Source organism: Pongo abelii, chromosome 13 (assembly GCF_028885655.2).
Source record: "Pongo abelii isolate AG06213 chromosome 13, NHGRI_mPonAbe1-v2.0_pri, whole genome shotgun sequence".
In the NCBI taxonomy this organism is placed as follows: Eukaryota; Metazoa; Chordata; class Mammalia; order Primates; family Hominidae; genus Pongo; species Pongo abelii.
This window is the reverse complement of record NC_071998.2, coordinates 53,553,531-53,576,901: the sequence shown is the minus strand read 5'-3', so window position 1 is coordinate 53,576,901 and position 23,371 is coordinate 53,553,531. Positions and strand designations below refer to the sequence as shown.

The 23,371-nt window shown below is 36.6% G+C and overlaps 1 protein-coding gene and 1 pseudogene across 5 annotated transcripts in view; one reads left to right on the top strand and one right to left on the bottom strand.

Annotated features, from left to right (window-relative positions):
- JAK2 (Janus kinase 2) overlaps positions 1-23,371 on the top strand; it is a 143,938-nt gene that overhangs the window by 91,120 nt on the left and 29,447 nt on the right. For all 5 annotated transcript variants that reach the window (NM_001132128.1, XM_054519394.2, XM_054519396.2 and 2 more), the window contains 8 exon segments: positions 2,155-2,282; positions 3,017-3,155; positions 4,926-5,077; positions 5,230-5,380; positions 6,413-6,549; positions 14,439-14,628; positions 15,231-15,355; positions 15,520-15,692. In NM_001132128.1, coding sequence (NP_001125600.1) covers positions 2,155-2,282; positions 3,017-3,155; positions 4,926-5,077; positions 5,230-5,380; positions 6,413-6,549; positions 14,439-14,628; positions 15,231-15,355; positions 15,520-15,692 — 1,195 coding nt within the window.
- On the bottom strand, positions 8,229-10,924 carry LOC103891459 (all trans-polyprenyl-diphosphate synthase PDSS1-like; annotated as a pseudogene).

The following is a 23,371-nucleotide window of genomic DNA, read 5'->3' as shown; positions in this document are numbered from 1 at the left end:
GCCATCTAGGACTTCCACGGCTAGACAGAAGTCAGTGCTTGCCTTCAAAGCTTCAAAGGACAGGCTGACCCTCTTGCTAAGGGCCAATGCCATTGGTGACTTGAAATTCAAACCAGCGCTCGTTTACCATTCCAAAAAATCCCAGGGCTCTGTGAATTATGCTAAGTCTACTCTGCCTGTGCTCTATAAATGGAACAACAAAGCCTGGATGACAGCACATCTGTTTATAGCATGGTTTATTGACTATTTTAAGCCCATTGTTGAGATCTGCTCAGAAAAAAAGATTTCTTTCAAAGTATTACTGATCATTGACAACGCACCTGGTCACCCAAGAGCTCTGACGGAGATGTACAAGGATATTCATGTTATTTTCAGGCCTGGTGACACAACATCCATTCTGTAGTCCATGGATCAAGGAGTAATTTCAACTTTCAAGTCTTATTATCTAAGAAATACATTTTGTAAGGCTAAGCTGCCATAGATAGTGATTCCTCTGGTGGATCTGGGTAAAGTAAGTAGAAAAACTTATGGAAAGGATTCACCATTCTAGATGCCAGGAATAGCATTCATGGTTTATGGAAGGAGATCAAAAGGGCAGCATTAATAGGAATTTGGAAAAAGTTCATTCTAACCCTCCTGGATGACTTTGACGGATATGGTACTTTAATGAAGGAAGTCACTGCAGAGGTGTTGGAAACAGAGAACAAAGAAGTGGAGCTTGAAGATGTGACTCAATTGCTACAATCTCATGATAAGCCCTGAAAGAAGGAGGAGTTGCTTCTTATGGATAAGCAAAGAAAGTGGTTTCTTAAGATGGAAACTACTCCTAGTGATGATGCTGTGAACATTGTGAAATGACAACAAAGGGTTTGGAATTTTACATAAACTTGATTGATAAAGCAGTGGCAGGGTTTGAGAGGACTGACCCTGTAAAGTTCTACTGTGGGTAGAATGCTATCAAACAGCATTGCATGCTACAGAGAAATCTTTCATGAAAGGAAGAGTCTGCAGTGAATTTCATTGTCTTATTTTAAGAAACTGCCACAGCCACCCGAACTTTAAGCAGCCACCACCATGATCAGTCAGCAGCGATTAACATCAAGCAAAAAGATTACAACTTTCTGAAGGCTCAGATTATCATTAGCACCTTTTTTGGCAATAAAGTATTTTTAAAAAGATATATTCTTTGTTTTTTTTTAAGATATAACGCTGTTGCACACTAAATAGACTCCATTATAGTGTATATACAAGTTTTATATGTATTGGGATACCAAGAAATTTATGACTTGCTTTATTATGGTAGTCTAAAACCAAACTGGTAATATCTTTGAGGTATGCCTGTATTTTAGTGCCTCACAAAGTTTACATTCAAGAAAATTGTTTATATAATTCCCTATTTTCCACTAGTAATGCAGATTAAATACACATCTACACTTGTATAACATTTTTTCATATCTTTGAAAATTGATAGTCTTTTCAAAAGCAGTGGTTTGGAACCTGTTATATGGAGGTATCTGAGAGGCTCCTGTGGACCACGAAGGAATCCAGGATTGTTTTTGGAAGCCAACACTTGTTTTTCTGGCAAAATATGTTTTATATTATTTTTTTTTTAAAAGTTTTAAAGATAAAGCAGTGCAAAACATTTTTGTATTTTTTGCAGAATTAAAAGATTAAATGGAGCTGGGACTCAAATTCTCATTTATGTCTATAATACTATAGACATTGTTAGTAATTTTTGTGTGTAGAACTTCAGGAAGGTTTGAATGTCTAAAAAGTTATGTGGAAGAGAAATTAAGTGAGAAATTTTCATTTATTTTTAAAAACCAGCCATAATTCAGTACTAATATATAAAGGTGTGCTGGTATATTATATATTATACATTTATGTTATATATAATAATATATAATTGTTTAGACTCCTACTCTTGCTGTTGTAAGTAAACTAAAAACCAAAAATATAATGCTGTGTATCCATTAAGTTTTCTTTAAAGTTGGCTGTGTATCCATTAAGTTTTCTTTAAGTTGTGAGTTTTGCCTAATTTAATTTCTTTACCTATAATAGTCACATGTAAGTATAAATATAAAGTTTTAAATTACATACATTTAATTATATTTATACTTAAGCCTTTTTATTATTACTTATATTTTAATGCAGATATTCTGGTTCAGGAGTTTGTAAAATTTGGATCACTAGATACATATCTGAAAAAGAATAAAAATTGTATAAATATATTATGGAAACTTGAAGTTGCTAAACAGTTGGCATGGGCCATGCATTTTCTAGTAAGTAGTACAACCTTTTTATCAAAAGATACTATTTTATTTTATAAAACAATATACAAATTATCTTTACCTGGAAACAAAAAATAAATCAGTAATTGGATGCCAATTCATGTAAAATAGTCTGTGTTAGCTGATAAAAGAGATAACTTTAGGCATATGTTTATGTATGTAAAATCACTTTTGAAAAAAGTTTTGTCATCCTATCAATATCTTAGAACTACTAATAGACAATCTGTATGTTGTGTCTTTTGGATTTAGAAAATTCAACCAAAAATTATGCAGAAGTATGTGCTTCTGTATTTTGGGCCATTGTACATTATGATCCATGAGAAAGCAGTGTTGACAGAGAAGAATACCAGGGGCCCTGCCAGTCATCAGACCCCTCAGGGTGCACCTATGTCCTGCTGCAGAACTGAAGTAGTATTTCTTAATGTCAGCTCCCATCCAGAAACACAAACCATCTCAGCCTTAGAATTCATGTGAAATGGCATTGGTAGTTTTAATTTATTCATTTCATCATAAGCATAGATTATTGTGTTATTTAAAATGTAAAACAGGAAGCATAGTTAGGAGTCATAAATTTCCTTTTTTCTCAATGCATGCCTCCAAATTAATATTTATTATACTATCTTATATATTTTTCTTCTTTAAATCTGTTTTGGGGGCTTGAACATACTAAATGCTCCAGTATTTGTGGATTGATATTTGAATATATGTGCGTTTAACTCTAATAGGAAGAAAACACCCTTATTCATGGGAATGTGTGTGCCAAAAATATTCTGCTTATCAGAGAAGAAGACAGGAAGACAGGAAATCCTCCTTTCATCAAACTTAGTGATCCTGGCATTAGTATTACAGTTTTGCCAAAGGACAGTAAGTTCTAGAGGGATTATATATAATGTTACTAAGCTTTACTTGGGCAGTGGTGTAAAGAGCATGTTAATTTTCCTTGAATTCCATTTAATTGATATGTTCCTGATTAATAATAAAATTATCACTTTTAGCAATTTAAATTGTTAGTTAAATCTTAGTCTCTATTTTTCTTTCTTATAAGCATATAACCATGGACTGTGAGGTGATTTTTTAAAAACAGTTTTAATCTCTAATTATGTATGAAGGACAGGATTTTATCCATTTTTAGTATGAAGTTTTGTAATATTCCTTGAGCCACAAGTAAATTTTCTAAATATTCTTTTCTTCTCGTCACTAAATAAAAATTTAGCCTGAGATCTTAGGATTTTTTTCTACCCTCTGTGAAGAAATTAGTTTAATTATCCGGCTAATTCTAACTTTTTAAAACCTTAAAAAAACTTTCATTTGTGTTTGTTAATCTTTACTACTTAACACAGTGGGTTAAAAATACAAATTTCAGTCAGATAGTTGAGAGGGGTTTTTTGGGTCTAGATAATTATAACTGAATTTTGTTATCTTAGATAATTTCTCTAATTGGATGTTCTAAATTTAGATTCTAAATTGATCAATTTTTGTGCACTGATGTGTCCTATTTAAGCTAATAGTACTTAAACTTAATGACTTATCTGACAGTGAAGAGAGTGATAACTGGGCAGCAGTACAGGAGTATGGAGTATGGCAGAAAATTCTTACAGGGTCTTACATCTGGTATTCTGGGAAATTTTATCCTTTGGAATGGGAAGTGAAGATGGAAAAAAATATATTCATATGGTGAAGGTATCTGTCAATCAATTTGTCTGTCTGTCTATGTCAGAATACCAGAAAGTAGGGTTATACTGCTTCTTCCTTTCTTGAATACAGTCTTTCTGGTGGAATCAAAGACCACAGAAACTTTACTTGAGAAATTCCATGATTTGAGCAGAGCCCACCTGTATCAATTCCATATACCTAGAATATTTTGGTGCAATTTAGCCATCCATCTGCCATAAATGCTTGTTGGTCCTTGGGGTTTTTTTTTATCTGCAAGTGAGAATTGCCATGGCTATTAAATCATTAGAACATCTCTGAATGATGTAACATTACCTTTACTACTTACGCATTATGAAGAAATACTAAAAAGTATCATGGGGCAATTTTAGGATAAACTATATATAAAAAAAAAAGATTTGGCCAGGCGCAGTGGCTCATGCCTCCAATGCTTTGGGAGGCTGATTGCTTCCTAAAGCGCTTGGGTGGATCACTTAAGCCCAAGAGGTCAAAGCATAGTGAGCTGCAATCGTGCCATTGCACTCTAGCCTGGGTGACAGAGTGACACCCTGTCTCAAAAAAAAAAAATTTTTTTTGAAGGTAAAACTAATGGAAAGAGGTTGAGAAAATGGTATGCCAGTTGAGACACTATGGTTTAATAGAAAGATTAGTTGATTCAGAACTCACTGTACAGGATTCTAATTCTGTCTCTGCTGCTAACCAATTGTGTGGCTTTGGGCAGATTACTCAATCGTATGTCTCCATGTTGTCATTGTTAAAGATGAAATATTGAATTAGATGATCTTGAAGGTCCCTTCTGGCTCTTAAGCTTATGCAGTCATGTGCACGTGCACATCCACCCCCTCCAAAATAAAGAAAATAGGCCTGATTATTCAAATGATTTGAACTTTAAAGCTATTTACATATAAAAGATTGGTTTACTTGTGAATTATTTAACCCTACTCTGTTTGTATCATTTAAAAGTTCTTCAGGAGAGAATACCATGGGTACCACCTGAATGCATTGAAAATCCTAAAAATTTAAATTTGGCAACAGACAAATGGAGTTTTGGTACCACTTTGTGGGAAATCTGCAGTGGAGGAGATAAACCTCTAAGTGCTCTGGATTCTCAAAGAGTAAGTTTATATAGACTAAGTTAGAATTACTCTATCTCTGAACTTTCATGTTTCTTTCACATGATTTGTATTTTTTAGCCCATCTAATTTTAAAAAGAAGGTTGGTGTGGCATTACATAATTTATTCTCAGTTTGTGGTTCTTTAATTATAGAAGCTACAATTTTATGAAGATAGGCATCAGCTTCCTGCACCAAAGTGGGCAGAATTAGCAAACCTTATAAATAATTGTATGGATTATGAACCAGATTTCAGGCCTTCTTTCAGAGCCATCATACGGGATCTTAACAGTTTGTTTACTCCAGGTATGTATTTGAATGATCTTATTGATTTTCCAGCTTTCTATCTTTATTGTATTTAATGAATCATTACCAATTTTTAATTCCTTTAAAACATTTTCTTGATGTCATTTGGGCCCTCTTAATTTCTTATGTTCATATGGCTTTTCATGCTTTATACATATTCTAATCTCCTTGACTGAGAATTATTTTCATTTTTATAAGAGGACATTTTCTTTTTTTTTTTTGAGACGGAGTCTTACTCTGTCGCCCAGGCTGGAGTGCAGTGGTGCGATCTCGGCTCACTGCAAGCTCCGCCTCCTGGGTTCATGCCATTCTCCTGCCTCAGCCTCCCGAGTAGCTGGGACTACAGGCGCCCGCCACCACACCCGGCTAATTTTTTGTATTTGTAGTAGAGATGGGGTTTCACCTTGTTAGCCAGGATGGTCTCGATCTCCTGACCTTGTGATCCGCCCGCCTCGGCCTCCCAAAGTGCTGGGATTACAGGCTTGAGCCACTGCCCCCGGCCAAAAAGACCTTTTCTTTCAGTAACCTAATTTTAGTTTTCCATTTAATGAGTTGTAAATTATAGTATTTTTTTTTTGCTTAAATTGACTTTTAAAAAACAATTCTATTTAACATTTCTCATATTTTATAATTGATTGATTTTCTAAACATGAGCTGTATTTGTTTTGGTTTGTTCTCTCCTTTTTCAAAATACTGAGCTGAAATGCATGTGTTTGACCTATAGGTGCTTTCTACACCAGTACTACTCACCTTTCTCACAATAAATATCAGTATATTACCTTACTTTATGAATATTAAAACTACTTATTTTGGAAAACAAATATTTATCCTTTGCAAAGTCTCTCTTGAAGGCCTGTCAGATTATGGGTAATGATTAAAGGCTCCCCTTAATATAATCGAAACTATTTGAGTTTCCCTGTATCATTTAGTATTTGTAACTCACGATTATTTTGGTCAACTTGAATGTATATCAGTTTAGTCCACAGAATGTTATTTGCTAATTTAAGGTGATAATATTCTTCATTTCTCCAGATTATGAACTATTAACAGAAAATGACATGTTACCAAATATGAGGATAGGTGCCCTAGGGTTTTCTGGTGCCTTTGAAGACCGGGATCCTACACAGTTTGAAGAGAGACATTTGAAATTTCTACAGCAACTTGGCAAGGTAAATTGTCAGAAGTTTTTCAAATAGAGTATAATCATTTCATTTAGGAAAAACTTGAGCATTTCTAAAGTTCACTTTCTACAGCATTTTAAGGAGTGCTTGTAGAACAAAAAGGTTTGGTTGTCAGATGTTGGAGAAATGCTGTGTTAAATAAACAGCTATCTTTAGTGAATGAAGGGGGTCAGCCCCTCCACACCTGTGGGTAATTCTCGTCAGGTGGGATGAGAGACTGAGAAAAGAAATAAGACACAGAGACAAAGTATAGAGAAAGAAAAGTGGGCCAGGGGACCAGTGCTCAGCATATGGAGGACCCACACCGGCACTGGTCTCTGAGTTTCCTCAGTATTTATTACTATTTTCACTATCTCAGCAAGAGGAATGCGACAGGAGAGCAGGGTGATAGTGGGGAGAAGATCAGCAAGAAAACATGTGAGGAAAGGAATCTGTGTCACAAATAAGTTCAAGGGAAGGTACTATGCCTGGATGTGCACATAGGCCAGATTTATGCTTCTCTCCATCCAAACATCTCAGTGGAGTAAAGAATAATAAAGCAGCATTGCTGCCAACATGTCTCGCCTCCCGCCACAGGGCAGTTTTTCTCCTATCTCAGAAATGAACAAATGTACAATCGGGTTTTATACCAAGACATTCAGTTCCCAGGGGCAGGCAGGAGACAGTGGCCTTCCTCTTTTACTAATCCTCCCCAGCACAGACCCTTCACGGATGTCGGGCTGGGGGACGGTCAGGTCTTTCCCATCCCACGAGGCCATATTTCAGACTATCACATGGGGAGAAACCTTGGACAATACCCGGCTTTCCAGGGCAGAGGTCCCTGCGGCTTTCCGCAGTGCATTGTGCCCCTGGTTTATTGAGACTGGAGAATGGTGATGATTTTTACCAAGCATACTGCCTGTACACATTTTGTTAACAAGGCACATCCTACACAGCCCTAGCCTTAAACCTTGATTCCATACAACACATGTTTTTGTGAGCTTAAGGTTGGTGCAAAGTTACAGATTAACAGCATCTCAGGGCAAAGCAATTGTTCAGGGTACAGGTCAAAATGGAATTTCTTATGTCTTCCTTTTCTACATAGACACAGTAACACGCTGATCTCTCTTTCTTTTCCCTATAACTGAAGAACTTTGCAGAGGCTTTAATATGTAATGTGCTTGGAACATCTTCAAGAGGATGATGAATTAGGCAGTATTACTCAAATTGACTTGACCAAGAGACTGTTCCTTGGTAGCAGGAGTTCACTGTAAGTGATTCAGTGAAATAGAGAAAGGAATACATAAGCTTTTCTACCTGCCTTTCTGCCTTTAGTCATCTCAGGGAGAATTAATCTTATTGCTTAGGGTCTAGGATTTTGACTGTGCCATATTCACTAGCAGAGGCTCTGTCTATTAAAACGTCAGACAGTCATGTATAACCTACATATTATAAGTAAGACCAGGGAATGCTCAGTTCTTAGTAGGTCCAACCATAGCAGTAAGCTCTTTCTCGCATAAGCTTGCTAGGATAAGGTTCTCACTAGTAAGTACCATGTTAGTGTTGTCTGTTATTATCAGCTATTCCTAAATTCATATTTTCCTGAAATATCTCCAGATGTCATTGATTTTCCTCTTTTCTGGGAACTTATAGCATTTATTGTTTCTTCTATACGACTTAATCACAGTCTTCTGCTGTTTATTAGATCTTGGTTTTTGTTTGCTTGCCTTTTTTTTCCTTGACTTAAAAAAAGTTCCTTTAGATCCCAACAGATTACTAGGCACACAATTTTGTCATATATTATCAAAACAATGGAATATATACTGGTATTTAAGAAGTAGACATAACAAAGAATACATCAAAAGATCACTAATTTAGGTTAACAAAAGGGAAACAGCAGACTAAATTATAAAGTTATCTTTTCAAGTAATTTTTTCTAGTTATGAAAGTGATATAGATACTGCTTATAGAGAAATTGGAAAATATTACAATGAAGATACGTTCCATTTGTTGTAGTCTCTGCACAACTACACAATTTCTTTCAATAGTGAAACCATTCTATATATACAATTCTATATCTTGCTATTTTTCATATATCAAGATTTTCCCATTATTAATGTTCTTTTGAGACATAATTTTAAGTGAATATACCATAATTTATTTACAACATTCCCCTTTATTGTAATTTTGGGTTAATTTTCTTTTGCTTTTTAACATTTTTAGTGTTTTCCATAGTTCTGTGAGCTTAAAATTCTTTTAAACATAAGTAAATTGAAGAGACTCTAAGGAAGGCATTTTCAAAATATATGTACAATGAAATATGTTTCTTAGTAATTTAGTTTGTAGGAAATGAAAGGAAAATGGTGTAATCATTAGTCAGTCATAGATATTTTAATGTGGATATTTCCTATCTGGATTTAACACCATAATTTTACTTTCATCTTTGTTTGTGTTCAGTGGTTTGTCTAGCTATTTGTACTGCCTTATTGAAACAATCAAAATGCCATTCCTACAAAAATGATTGCATGTTACCTTTTCATTTTATAAAAATTAGCTACCGCATCCCTTTGTTATCCTTTTCAATTAGTGGTATGGTGAAAATATTCCAAAGAGAGATATATATTTAAAATTATTTTCATATGTTTTAAGCCAAGAGAAATAATGGTATATTTTTTTATTTTTTAAAAAATATTTTCATACTGTTGTAAAAGGAGCCAAGAAACTGTTGTGAAATCTTTTCTTTTGCTGCTTGAAATCTAGAGTGTTTTTGCTTTCTTCCTTTATCCTCAAGCCCACATATACTTACATTCTTTTTTTTTTAAATTTTAACATGGATTATTTGTGTAATAGCCTTACATGTGGATATTAACAGTGTAAACAGTACCACATATAACCATCAAGATACCTCAATTAGAATTTATAGGACTAGAATGACAGATTCAGATGGTTTAATTACATTTAAAAAGTTTTCTGAAAAAACTTTTGCAATAAAACAAAAAAATTGCCCATCAATGTTTGATATCTTTTAAAATGATTTTTGGTTATCTGCACATGAAGCAAACAAAGTGTATTCCACAAAATTCTTTAGGCACACTCTGAGATAGCTGCCAGAAAGAACAGAAAGAATTGTCATTTATGTCTTGTGAGTACAATTTCTGAAAGTTGAATGAGGGTGTCTCTTTCTGGGGATGGTGGAAGTTTACTGATCTCTCTTATTGCTTCATGGCAGTACTGCTGGGTGAGGTAGGTTGTTTGTTGCACACCATCACTCTAATACATACTGTGGAGCTCTGTCTACATCTCCCGGCAAACTGAACCATCTCATGATCATAGCATTCATTTCTGGGAACTGCTGACAGGCAAACAGGACAGGACCAGTGGCTAACCTGAGATTCACATCAGCTGATGTTGGTTTGCCTATGTTAGAACATGAGGTGAAGTCCAATACATCATCTATTAGCTGAAAAGCTATTCCTACATTTTTTCCATACTGATAGGCGATCTCATGCACCACTGGGTCGGGGCATCCTAGAACAGAGACTGCTTTACAACTGTTGGCTATCAGGCTCGTAGTGTTCTTGAAGGTCTTTTCAAGGTATTGTGCAAATCTTTCATTCTGATTTTCTTTTGACCTGAGCTGAAGAAATTCACAACACACCAAATCTTCAATAACTTGGGTTAAAATAGATATAACAGTTGTATTTCCAGTTTGTGCCCCAGCTATAGATGCTACAGAAAGAATTAAATCTCCAGCAAGGACAGTCTTCTTTTCACCTCAGATCTTGTGTGTTTTCCTTTTCAAGAACTTGCATCATCAATAACGTCATCGTGAACAAGACTAGCAGTGTGGATCATTTCTGCAATTAAGGCTGTGGCTCGCTGGCTAGCTTGCACATGTCGGGAGTTATTGTGATGACTATTACATGCTTGGGCCATTAGTACCACAATAATTGGTCGAAAGGCTTTTCCTTTTACATCAAAGTAGTACTCAGACATTTCCTTAAGTTCTGTTGTTGATATGAGCAGTTCCTTTCTAATGCCCTCATACAGACCTTTCAAGTCTCTCCAACCGAGTTTGAAAGGATCGGTGTATTTCTCACCGCTGTATGTTTTGCCGTACGGGGTTGTGTGATGAAACTGTGATATACTATATACATTTGGACAGGCAGGTGTTAAATGCTTCACAAGATTAAAATAGGGTATCTGAGACAAGTCAAGTCCCTTCCGCCTATGAGCCTGCGCGGGCATTGGCAGCGGTGCGCGGGCATTGGCAGCGGCGCGCGGCCCGCAAGGGTCGGGGAGCGGTCTCTGCGCCACCGGTCTCCAGGAACAGCCGCGCCGCCCCCGCAAACCGCCACCGCCACCGCCACCAGCGCGAGGCCATGGTCGGAGTCTGAAAGTCGTGGCATGATGGCGGCTCCGCCTCTGGCACGCGATCCTCCTGCCAGGACCTGGAGCCTGAAACCTCTTATATTCTTTATATCCTTTACCTTCTCACTTCACTCCTAGCTGTTTTGAAATCCTCTTTATTCCTTTTTCCTCCATGGTGCAGATGTGGGATTCAGAGATCAGGATCTTAGTGCGACTACTTTGAAATTATCAGCATCATTCTTAATCTTCTCTGAATATGATCTTTATTTTCCTCTCTTCCCATCATTAGCTAACATCTTGGTCCACATTCCTTGAATACTTTTACTACTCATTGTTTTCTCGTCACCTTACCTCCTGCCATTATTTTGGATGCCCTTCCAATACTTAAAAAAAAAAAAAATTCCTTGGCTTCTCTACCCCAAAGTTATGATTATGTTAAATGAGTTCATTTTGAACTCTATAATCCCGTGTAATAACCTTACTTAGGAAATTTCCTACCCTGAAATCTCCCTATCTGACTATAACTTTATAGCCTTTGGCTTTTTTCAACATAAATGCCTTCTTTTTGATATCTTTGGTATTGCTAGTGTCTTTCACACTTTCTTCTTATTGGAACGTAAATTGGTGACCCTTTCTAGAGAGCTTCTCATAGAGCAGTTTGTATCAAGGGCCTTTAAATGTTCATATCTTTTAAACTACTTTTGCTGGTATCCACAATTATATCACCCTCCCACTTCCCTTGATTATCTGCTTCACTTTCCCTATTATTTCCTAGTACGGGAACAACACAACTTAGCATTTTTAAAATTGTGCTTCCATCCCTCAAACGCTATAAGAAAAAAATCAGATATAAATCTTTATTGTTTTCATTGAAAATTGGTTTCCAACATTGGTTAGGCACTTATGACTCTTACTGGTTGTATTAGTCTGTGGTTAGGCACTCATGACTCTTACTGGCTATATTAGTCTGTTCTCACGCTGCTAATAAAGACATACCCGAGACTGGGTAATTTATAAAGGAAAGAGGTTTAATTGACTCGCAGTTACCCATGGCTGGGGAGGCCTCAGGACACTTACAGTCATGGCAGAAGGCACCTCTTCACAGGGCAGCAGGAGAGAGAATGAGTGCCAGCAGGGGAAATGCCAGATGCTTACAAACCATCAGATCTCATGAGAAGTCACTATCACGAGAACAGCATGGAGGAAACCACCCCCATGATTCAGTTGCCTCCCACCAGGTCCCTCCAATGACATGTGGGGATTATGGGGTTTACAATTCAAGATGAGATTTGAGTGAGGACACTGCCAAACCATATCACTGGTAGTTCTTTTACTCCCCCTTACTTGATTTCTTTTCTGGTCCTATCTCAAACCCTTCTGGTTTTCTATCTTAAATCTTTCTTTTCGCTGTATTTTTCTTCATCTCCTTCTTCCATAAGAAAAACAGAGGCATTCCGAATTAAAAGTGAGACTGATTTTTGCCTATCAAAGTGACAAAGATTTAGAAAAAGTATGATGATCATTGTCGGCAGGGATGTGATAAAATACACATTTTCCCACTGCTTATTGGAACATCAAATGGTAACCACTGCCAGAGAGCTTCTAATGCAGTGTGTATCAAGGCCCTTTGAAGTGTTCTTATCTTTTGAACAGTTAATTAAGTATCCTTAATAGAGATGTACACAAATATTTATTTATAAGAATATTATTGCAATAACATGACTGTATTTAAAAATTTTTCTTAGTGTACATTTATGTTTCCAATGTTAAAAATTAGTGCATTCGTGTGACAATATACAATAATTAAAAATCATTAATTTCAAGGAATATATAGTGGCACTAGAAAATAAATTTTATGAACACATTGTTAAGTAGAGGGAAAGAAGATAAAACTTATTTCCTACTTTTGTTTTCTCAAATGTGTTTTGGAATAATTTCTCACAACAGCCTCATGAGATAGACATTTTATTATTCTCCACTTTAAGGAAGAAAAACCTCATTTTAGGGAGTTGTTAATTGTCCACGGTCACAGAGAGAGCAAGTTGTAGATCAATATTCTAGTTCCAATCTGACTTGAGAGTCCTGGGTCTTGAGAGTCCTCGGTCTATCCACCTTGTTGTGTGGCCTTCTAAACTGTGTAATTAAGAGATTTAACTTTGAGCCTACATGGTCTAGGTTTTTTAAAAAATTGACTTCAAGTACATAACTGAAAATATAGTCATTTAGAATCTTATAACTCAAGAACTACATTGTTTTATCCTGTAAGAATGCAATAATATCCAAAATACACTAATTTGATTAATATCAAAAACCTATACTTTATTTAAATGTTATAGCAACTTACCAATTCTATGTAGTTAATGAGTTTTAGGTAAAAAGAGTGGATTTATTTAAAGACATCTTCAAAAAAAAAAATGTAGAGTCATCCTATAGGCTAAAAGTTTCTTACTTCTTAATTTGCTTTGGCTGCTATAACAAAATACCATAGACTGGGTAGCTTAAACATCAGAAATTTATTTCTGTCAACTCCAGGGCCTGGAAAGTCTGAGATCGAAGTTCTGGCAGGGATTGGTTTCTAGTGAGGTTTCTTCTTGGCTTGCAGATGGCTGTCTTCTTGCTGTGTCCTCACATGGGAGAGAGAGATTGCTCCCCATGTCTCTTCCTCTTATAAGGGCACTAGCCTTGTCACATTAGGGTTCCACCCTTATAACCTAATTTAACTTTTATCACCTCCTCACAAGGCCCTATCTCCAAATACAGTCATATTGGGGGTTAAGGCTTCATTATATAAATTTTGGGTAGGGGGTCACTGACATTTAGCCCGTTAACAGACACATTCCATCCAGATCACTGACAGTGATATCAAAAGATATTTTGTAAAAAAGGAAAATTCTTCCTGGAAGTTAGTGACAAAAGTTTAGGAATCCTTAGCATGTCCCTTGGCTTATCTTGATAATTAATGCTCATCATTTATTTAAATGCTTTTTTGAAGTAATTTATATTTCAACCTGTAATTCCTTTTGAAGAAATTAAATTTATAGGTTTACTACCCACCTGTTGAGATAGTATTTCCTTTTCTTGTTCTAAGAGTTCCTTAATATAAGCTTAAAGATAGTCTGCTGCTGGGCACGGTGGTTCATGCCTGTAATCCCAGCACTTTGGGAGGCCGAGGCGGGTGGATCACCAGGTAAGGAGATCAAGACAATCCTGGCTAACACAGCGAAACCCCGTCTCTACTAAATATACAAAAAATTAGCTGGGCGTATTGGCGGGCACCTGTATTCCCAGCTACTGGGGAGGCTGAGGCAGGAGAATGGCGTGAACCCAGGGGGTGGAGCTTGCAGTGAGCCGAGATCGTGCCAGTGCACTCCAACCTGGGCGACAGAGTGAGACTCCGTCTCAAAGAAAAAAAAAAAAAAAAGACAGTCCGCTAATTCTAGCTACTAGAATTTTCTATATAATTCTAATTTATTTGTAATTTGCCTTGAAAACTTGGTATTTCCATCCTAATGTGATGTGTCATTTAGGGTAATTTTGGGAGTGTGGAGATGTGCCGGTATGACCCTCTACAGGACAACACTGGGGAGGTGGTGGCTGTAAAAAAGCTTCAGCATAGTACTGAAGAGCACCTAAGAGACTTTGAAAGGGAAATTGAAATCCTGAAATCCCTACAGCATGACAACATTGTAAAGTACAAGGGAGTGTGCTACAGTGCTGGTAAGCTGCCCATTGAAACCTATTTTAAATTCAAGGTGTGTCTTTGCCATCCTGTGTAATAGAAACGTAGAGTGTCTTAACGATCTGGACTTATGCCAGTGCCCAGAGGGAGAGGCATTCTATAATGACTAGAGATTGTGTTTGGTGATCATGGACTATAACTATGGGAAGTATTTGGCTAGTTGGTTAAACATTCTTTTCACCTCTTGCTTAAGCTTACCAAGAAAGTATTTTTAAAGGAATTGTTTTTGTTTACATTTTCTATAAAAATATTTTTGAATTCAATGTTTTTTGTTCGATATAAATGAGGAGAAAGGAAGTTTTCTCTTCAGTTTATTTTGGTTTGCCTACAGAGTTATAGAAAACTGAAACGCAAATAGTTTCAAAGCTTTTATTCAAAACTTGTTTTTGTTTTTATTTATTCAAAAGTTTTTGATTCAAAAAGACTATGTTCTTAACAACTATATCACCTTTAATGTATAATAAAGTTTTGTCATCTTAGATTTTATATATGTTTAAGCCATTTATGTATGATAGTTTTCTAATATTTAATCAGTATAATATGGCAGAGTAAAACATTATTTCCACCTTTATGTTAATAGGTCGGCGTAATCTAAAATTAATTATGGAATATTTACCATATGGGAGTTTACGAGACTATCTTCAAAAACATAAAGAACGGATAGATCACAAAAAACTTCTGCAGTACACATCTCAGATATGCAAGGTAACTAATATCCTGATTGCTGTAGATGAAGCAACTGTGTTGAAGTAGATGTTAGGAAATCATCTAGACGTTTTCATAGATAATAAAGGGAATATATAGGGTTAAGACCATTTAAATTGTTTATGTTTATAAAACTAGCTGAAAGAAAAATGTTTTATCCATAGGGTATGGAGTATCTTGGTACAAAAAGGTATATCCACAGGGATCTGGCAACGAGAAATATATTGGTGGAGAATGAGAACAGAGTTAAAATTGGAGATTTTGGGTTAACCAAAGTCTTGCCACAAGACAAAGAATACTATAAAGTAAAAGAGCCTGGTGAAAGTCCCATATTCTGGTGAGTATATTTCAGTATGATAAATGAAATTTTAGAGCACAGACTTCAAACTTTATTGTTGTTATTTAATAGTTTGCCATTTCTATATTTACAGTAACAGTGAACATTTAAGTCTTTTAAGTCTTACATTTAACTTTTTTTTTTTTTAGGTCTTATAGTCATGGTTATAGTCCATGTGGGAAAATGGCATATGCTTTATTTCTATTAAGTGTTTTCTTGTTTATAGGGATTGTAAGTTTTTCTTCAAAACTGTCTCCTATTTATGGAGGCTTAGGGCTAATTATTAGTGGTGCTGTGGGTTGTGGTATTGTGTTGAATTTTGGGGGGGCTTTCATGGGGTTAGTAGTCTTTTTTATTTGCTTGGGTGGTATAATGGTTATTTTTGGTGATACTCCAGTGATAGCTATTGAGGAGTATCCTGAAACATGAGGGTCAAGTACTGATATTTGAGGGGCCTTATTATTAGGATTATTAATAGAGTTGATATTGGTTTGGTGAATAGCTGAATATGATGGGGTGGTGATCACGGTTGATTTTAATAGCATAGGGAGTTGATTAATTTTTGAGGGGGAGAGGTTGATTCATGAGGATTTTGTAGGTGCAGCTGCCTTGTATAGTTATGGGTGTTGGTTGGTGGTTGCTGGTTGATCATTGTTAGTATTTTTGTTGCAATTGAAATTACTCAGGGTGATAGATTAGATAATTAATAGTAGAGTTTAGGCCTTTTTGGTCGGATACAGTAATGGAGGCTAAAGTTTGGGTTCATGAAATGGTTTTTGGTATAGACTTTTCTAGTCAAACTGGGTCTAGTAGAAGTGAAGCTAGATTTTGGCTTGTGAATAGGCTTAAGTGGGGGGGCTGAATGGTGAATTGTAGCTGAATAAAAACCTAGTATATTGGAGAAGTTAAATGTCTATAATGGGTACTTTAAGGTTGTTAGTTATGAAATTAAACTCTATTGCTAGTAAGAGACCTAGGGTGGTTACACCTAGGGCTGTGAGCTTTAGGTGGAGTGGTATAGTTGTTTGGGGGGATGAAGTAGGGATAATACTGTTAGTGATGAAGAATCCGGCAAAGATACTGCCGATTGCTAGGTGCTTAACTGAGTTAATTAGGAGAGGATTATCATTAATAACAATCAGAGTTGTAAAACAAGGTTGTCCTATTAGAGCACCTAAGGTTATAAATGGGCTACATTTTCTACCCCAGAAAATCTCACGACAACCTTTATGAAATCTAACGGCTCACAAGGAGGATTTAGCAGTAAACCAAGAGTAGAGTGCTTGGTTGAATAAGGCCACGAAGCACGCACACACTGCCTGTCACCCTCCTCAAATACCATTATAGAAATATTATTTAAATTCTCTACACATGAATAGAGGAGATAAGTCATAATATGGCAAGTGTACTGGAAAGTGCGCTTGGACAAACAAAGTGTCACTTAACCCAAAGCATCCAGCTCACACCCGGAAGATTTCATCACAACCTGATCACTTTGAGCCAACCCTAGCCCCAAACCTCACTAAAAATACTATTAAACCATCGTAATCAAACCATTTACCTTAGACAAAAGTATAGGCAATAGAAGTTCTTATCTTGGCACAATAGATACAGTACCGTAATGGAAAGATGAAAGAACTGAGCAGAGACAAGCCCTTATACCTTCTGCATAATGTATTAAGTAGAAATAACTTTACACAGCGATAGCCAACTCCCCCAAAACCAAACGAGCTATGAAAGAATGGCTGAAAGAGCGTACTCACCTACGTAGCAAAATAGTGGGAAGATTCATGAGTAGTGGTGATAAGCCTACCAAGCCTGGTGGTAGCTGGTTGTCTAAGATAGAATCTTAGTTCAACTTTAAACTTACCCACAGAATTACTTAATCTCCCTGTAAGCTTAACTGTTAATCTAAAGAGGGACAGCTCTTTAGACCCTAGGAACCAACCTTCCTACAGAGAGTACAAAATAATATCGCCATAGTTGGCCCCAAAGCAGCCAGCAATTAAGAAAGTGTTCATGCTCAACATCCAAGTAACTTAAATTCTAATCACTCTACTGAACTCCTAACATTACACTGGTCTAATCTATTATTTAATAGAAGCAATAATGTTAATATAAATAACATGAAAATATTCTCCACTGCATAAGCTTACATCAGACCAGAATAACCCACTGACAGTTAACAGCCAGATATTTTACAATAAGCACCCTATTATTTATACTGTTAATCCAACACAGGCATGCTCTAAGGAAATATTACAAAAAAAGGAACTAGGCAAATCTTACCCCACCTGTTTACCAAAAACATCACCTCTAGCATTACCAGTATTAGAGGCACTGCCTGCCCAGTGACATATGTTCAACGACCGCCATATCCTGACCTTGCAAAGGTAGCATAATCACTTGTTCTCTAAATAGGGACTTAGAAGAATGGCCACATGAGGGTTCAGCTGTCTCTTACTTTTAATCAGTAGAATCTGACCTATTTGGTGAAGAGGCGCTTATAAGCAAATAAGATGAGAAGACCCCATAGCACTTTAATTCATTAATGCAAATAAAAACTCAAAAAGCCTATAGGCCTTAACCTACTATCTCTGCATTAAAAATTTTGGTTGGGGTGACCTCATAGCATATTCAACCTCCGAACAACCTAAACTAAGACCACAGTAGTCTAAGTGAGTTAATACACATTGACCCAATAATTTGATCAACAGAACAAGTTACCCTAGGGATAACAGTGCAATCCTATTCTATCATATCAATAATAGGGTTTACGACCTCGATGTTGGATCAGGACATCCTAATGGTGTAGCCACTATTAAGGGTTCGTTTATTCAACAATTAAAGTCCTACGTGATCTGATTTCAGACCGGAGTAATCCAGGTTGGTTTCTATCTGTTTAACATTTCTCCTAGTACGAAAGGACAAGAGAAATAGGGCCCACTTCATAAAGTGCCCTCCCCGCATAAATGATGGTATCTCAATCTAGGAAATCACCACACACCCTACCCAAGAACAGGGTTTCTTAAGATGGCAGAGCCTGGCAATAGCATAAAACATAAAACTTTACAATCAGAGGTTCAACTCCCCTTCTTAACAATATGCCTATAATTAACCTTTTCCTACTTATTATTCCCACTCTAATCGCTATAGCATTCCTTACACTTAACAGTTATGCAAAGGACCTAATACCATAGGCCCCTGTGGACTGCTTCAACCATTTGCTGACCCAATAAAACTTTTCACCAAAGAACCCTTACGACCCTCAACGTCTGCTGTTACCCTTTATATCATTGCCCCCAACCCTGGCCCTTTCTATCACCCTCCTCTTCTGGAGTCCCCTTCCTATACCCGATCCCCTAATTAATTTTAATATAGGTCTCTTATTTATTCTAGCCACATCAAGCCTAGCAGTCTATTCCATTCTATGATCAGGATAAGCATCCAATTCAAATTATGTACTAATCGGCACATTACGAGCTGTGGCCCAGACAATTTCATATGAAGTCACCCTAGCCGTTATCCTGCTATCACTACTCAAAATTACTCTGACCGCTCCTGCCATCATGACCCTTAGCCATAACATGATTTATTTCCACACTAGCAAAAACTAACTGAGCCTCTTTTGACTTAACAGAAAGAGAATCAGAACTAGTTTCAGGCTTCAGTGTCGAATATGCTGCAAGTTCATTTGCCCTCTTCTTTATAGCAGAATATATGAATATTATTGTAATAAATGCCCTGACTACTATTTTTCTAGGAGTACTACACACTATGTATTCACCAGAACTCTATATCATAAATTTCATTACCAAGACCCTCCTTTATAACCACCCTGTTTTTATGAATCCAAACAGCATACCTCCAATTCTGCTACAACCAACTCATATACCTTTTATGAAAAAATTTCCTACCACTTACATTAGCATTCTGCATATGATATATCTCAATGCCGTTCCTAATTTCCAGCATTCCACCCCAAACATAGGAAATATGTCTGACAAAAGAATTACTTTGATAGAGTAAACAACAGAGGTTAAAATCCTCTTATTTCTGGAACTATAGGAATTGAACCTATCCCTGAGACTCCAAAATTCTCCATGCTACCTATTAAACCATATCCTAAAGTAAGTTCAGCTAAATAAGCTATCGGGCCCATACTCCTGAAAATGTTGGTTATACCCTTCTCGTACTAATTAATCCATTAGCTCAACTTATTATCTCTCTTACTATTTTCACAGGAACCCTTATTACAATGCTAGGCTCACACTGATTTCTTATCTGAACAGGCCTAGGAATAAATATACTAGTTCTTACCCCCATCTTGGTTAAAAAATAAATCTCTGCTCTACAGAAGCAGCCGCCAAATATTTTCTTACACAAGCAACTGCATCTATAATTCTCATGATGGGTATCCTTTTCAACAACCCATCCTCCGGGCAATGGACAATAATAAACGCTACTAATCAATTTTCATCCTTAATAATAACAGCCCTAGTAATAAAACTAGGAATAGCCCCCTTTCACTTCTGAGTCCCAGAAGTAACCCAAGGAACTTCTCTAATGTCTGGCATACTTCTCCCTACATGACAAAAACTAGCCCCTATCTCGATTATATTTCAAATTTTCCCATCAATAAACACGACCAGTCTCCTATTACAATCCTATCCATTATCGTAAGTGGTTGAGGAGGACTTAGTCAAACACAATTCTTCAAAATCTTAACCTACTCCTCAATTACTCATATAGGTTAAATGATACCAGTACTAACTTATAATCCAAACATTACCATTATAAATCTGATTATTTACCTTATTTTAACAACTACCACATTTCTAGCACTTAGCCTAAGTATAAGCACTACAACCCTGTCACTATCTCACACTTGAAACAAACTGACATGATTAACACCTATAGTTTCACTAATTCTACTATCCCTAGGAGGTTTACCTCCATTAACAGGATTTTTGCGTAAATGAGTGATCATTCAAGAATTTTCAAAAAACAATAGTCTTATTACCCCAACCATTATAGCTATCATAACACTACTCAACCTGTACTTTTATATATGCCTAATTTACTCCATCTCAATGACAATATTCCCCACATCCAATAATATGAAAATAAAATGACAATTCAAAAACACAAAACCCATATTACTCCTCCGTCCACTTGTTTCTTCTACCTTCCTCTTACCTGTCTCTCCACTGATTCTCGTTATAACTTAGAAATTTAGGTTAAATAAGACCAGGGACCTTCAAAGCCCTGGCTTATAATTCACTTAGTAAGTGAATTATACTTAATTTCTGTAACAAACCCAAGGACTGCAAAACTCTACTCTGCATCAGTTGAACGCAAATCAACCACTTTAATTAAGCTAAGTCCTTGCTAGATTGGTGGAATTCAAACCTGCAAAAATTCAGTTAACAGCTAAATACCCTAATCAACTGGCTTCAATCTACTTCTCCCTCCATGTGGGGGGAGGGTGGTAGGCAGGAGAAGCCCCGGCAGGATTGAAGCTGCTCCTTTGAATTTGCAATTCAACATAAAAAATTACCTCAGGGCTGGTAAAAAGAGGTCAAGACCTCTGTCTTTAGATTTACAGTCCAATGCTTACTCAGCCATTTTACCCTTTTTTCCACTTATGTTCATCAATTGCTGATTGTTTTTAACCAATCACAAAGCTATCAGAACACTATACCTGCTATTCGGCGCGTGAGTGGGGATAGTGGGTAACTCCTTAAGCCTTCTAATTTGAGCAGAATTAGGTCAACCAGGAACTCTGCTAGGAGATGACCAGATCTATAATGTTATTGTTACCGCCCACGAATTTGTCATAATCTTTATGGTCATATCAATTATAATTGGGGGTTTTGGCAACTGACTAGTCCCTCTGATAATTGCTGCCCCTGATATGGCATTTCCACGAATAAATAATAATGAGCTTCTCACTTCTCCCCCACTCTTTCCTACTCCTACTTGCATCCTCAATAGAAGCCAGTGCTGGAACTGGCTCAACAGTTTATCCCCCTTTAGCTGAAAACCTAACACATGCAGGATCCTTTGTGGGTCTTACCATCTTCTCACTTCACTTGGCAGGTATTCCATTTTAGGAGCCATTAACTTTATTACTACAATTATTAACATAAAGCCCCCAGCCATATCCCAATATCAAACACCCCTTTTCGTCCAACCATTCCTCATTACAGCAATCCTTCTACTCCTTTCTCTCTCAGTCCTAGCTGCTGGCATTACCACACTATTAACTGACCGTAACCTCAACACTACTTTTTGACCCTACTGGTGGGGGTGATCGTATCTTGTATCAACATTTATTCTGATTCTTTGGTCACCCTGAAGTTTATATCCTTATTCTATCAGGCTTTGGGATGATCTCCCATATTGTGATGTATTACTCTGGAAAAAAGGAGCCATTTGGGTATATGGGCATAGTATGAGCCATAATATCTATTGGCTTCTTAGGGTTTATTGTATGAGCACACCATATATTTACAGTAGGAATAGACATAGACACATGAGCATACTTCACCTCCGCTACCATAATTACTGCTATCCCTACTGGCATCAAGGTCTTTAGCTGATTAGCTACACTGCACGGTGGTAACATCAAATGATCTCCCGCAATGTTCTGAGCCCTAGGATTCATCTTCCTTTTCACAGTAGGAGGTCTAATCGGCATTGTACTAGCTAATTCATCACTAGATATTATTTTACACGATACATACTATGTTGTAGCTCATTTCCACTACGTCCTATCAACAGGAGCAGTGTTCGCCATCATAGGAGGCTTTACCACTGGTTCCCCCATTCTCAGGTTATTTGCTTAATCAGACCTACGCTAAAATTCACTTCACCATTATATTCATAGGTGTTAATTTAACCTTTTTCTCACAGCACTTCCTTGGCCTATCCGGTATGCCGCAACGTTATTCCGATTATCCTGATGCATACACCGCATGAAATATTATCTCATCCTTAGGCTCATTTATCTCATTAACAGCAGTTATGCTAACAATTTTTATAATCTGAGAAGCCTTTGTTTCTAAAAGAAAAACTATAACAATTGAACAATCATCTAGTAATTTAGAGTGACTTTATGGCTGTCCACCACCTTACCACACATTCGAAGAGCCAACCTACATTAAATCCTTAAATGAAAAAGAAAGGAATTGAACCTCCAGAAACTGGTTTCAAGCCAATTGAAAACCTCTATGACTTTCTCAATAAGATATTAGTAAATTCATTACATAACTTTGTCAAAGTTAAGTTACAGGCTAAATCCTATATGTCTTAATGGCTCATCCAGTTCAATTAGGCCTTCAAGACGCTACATCCCCTATCATAGAAGAACCGCCCACTTTCCATGACCACGTTCTTATAATTATTTTCCTAATTAGTTCCTGGTTCTATACATTATTTCCATAATGCTCACAACAAAATTAACTCATATTAGCACCACAGATGCCCAAGAAATCGAGACTGTTTGAACTATCTTACCTGCTATTATCTTAATTTTAAGCCCTCTCATCTCTATGTATTCTTTATAAAACAGATGAAGTTAGTAATCCTTCTCTTACCGTCAAAGCAATTGGTCATCAATGATATTGAAGCTATGAATATATAGACTATGAAGAATTAAGCTTCAATTCCTTTTT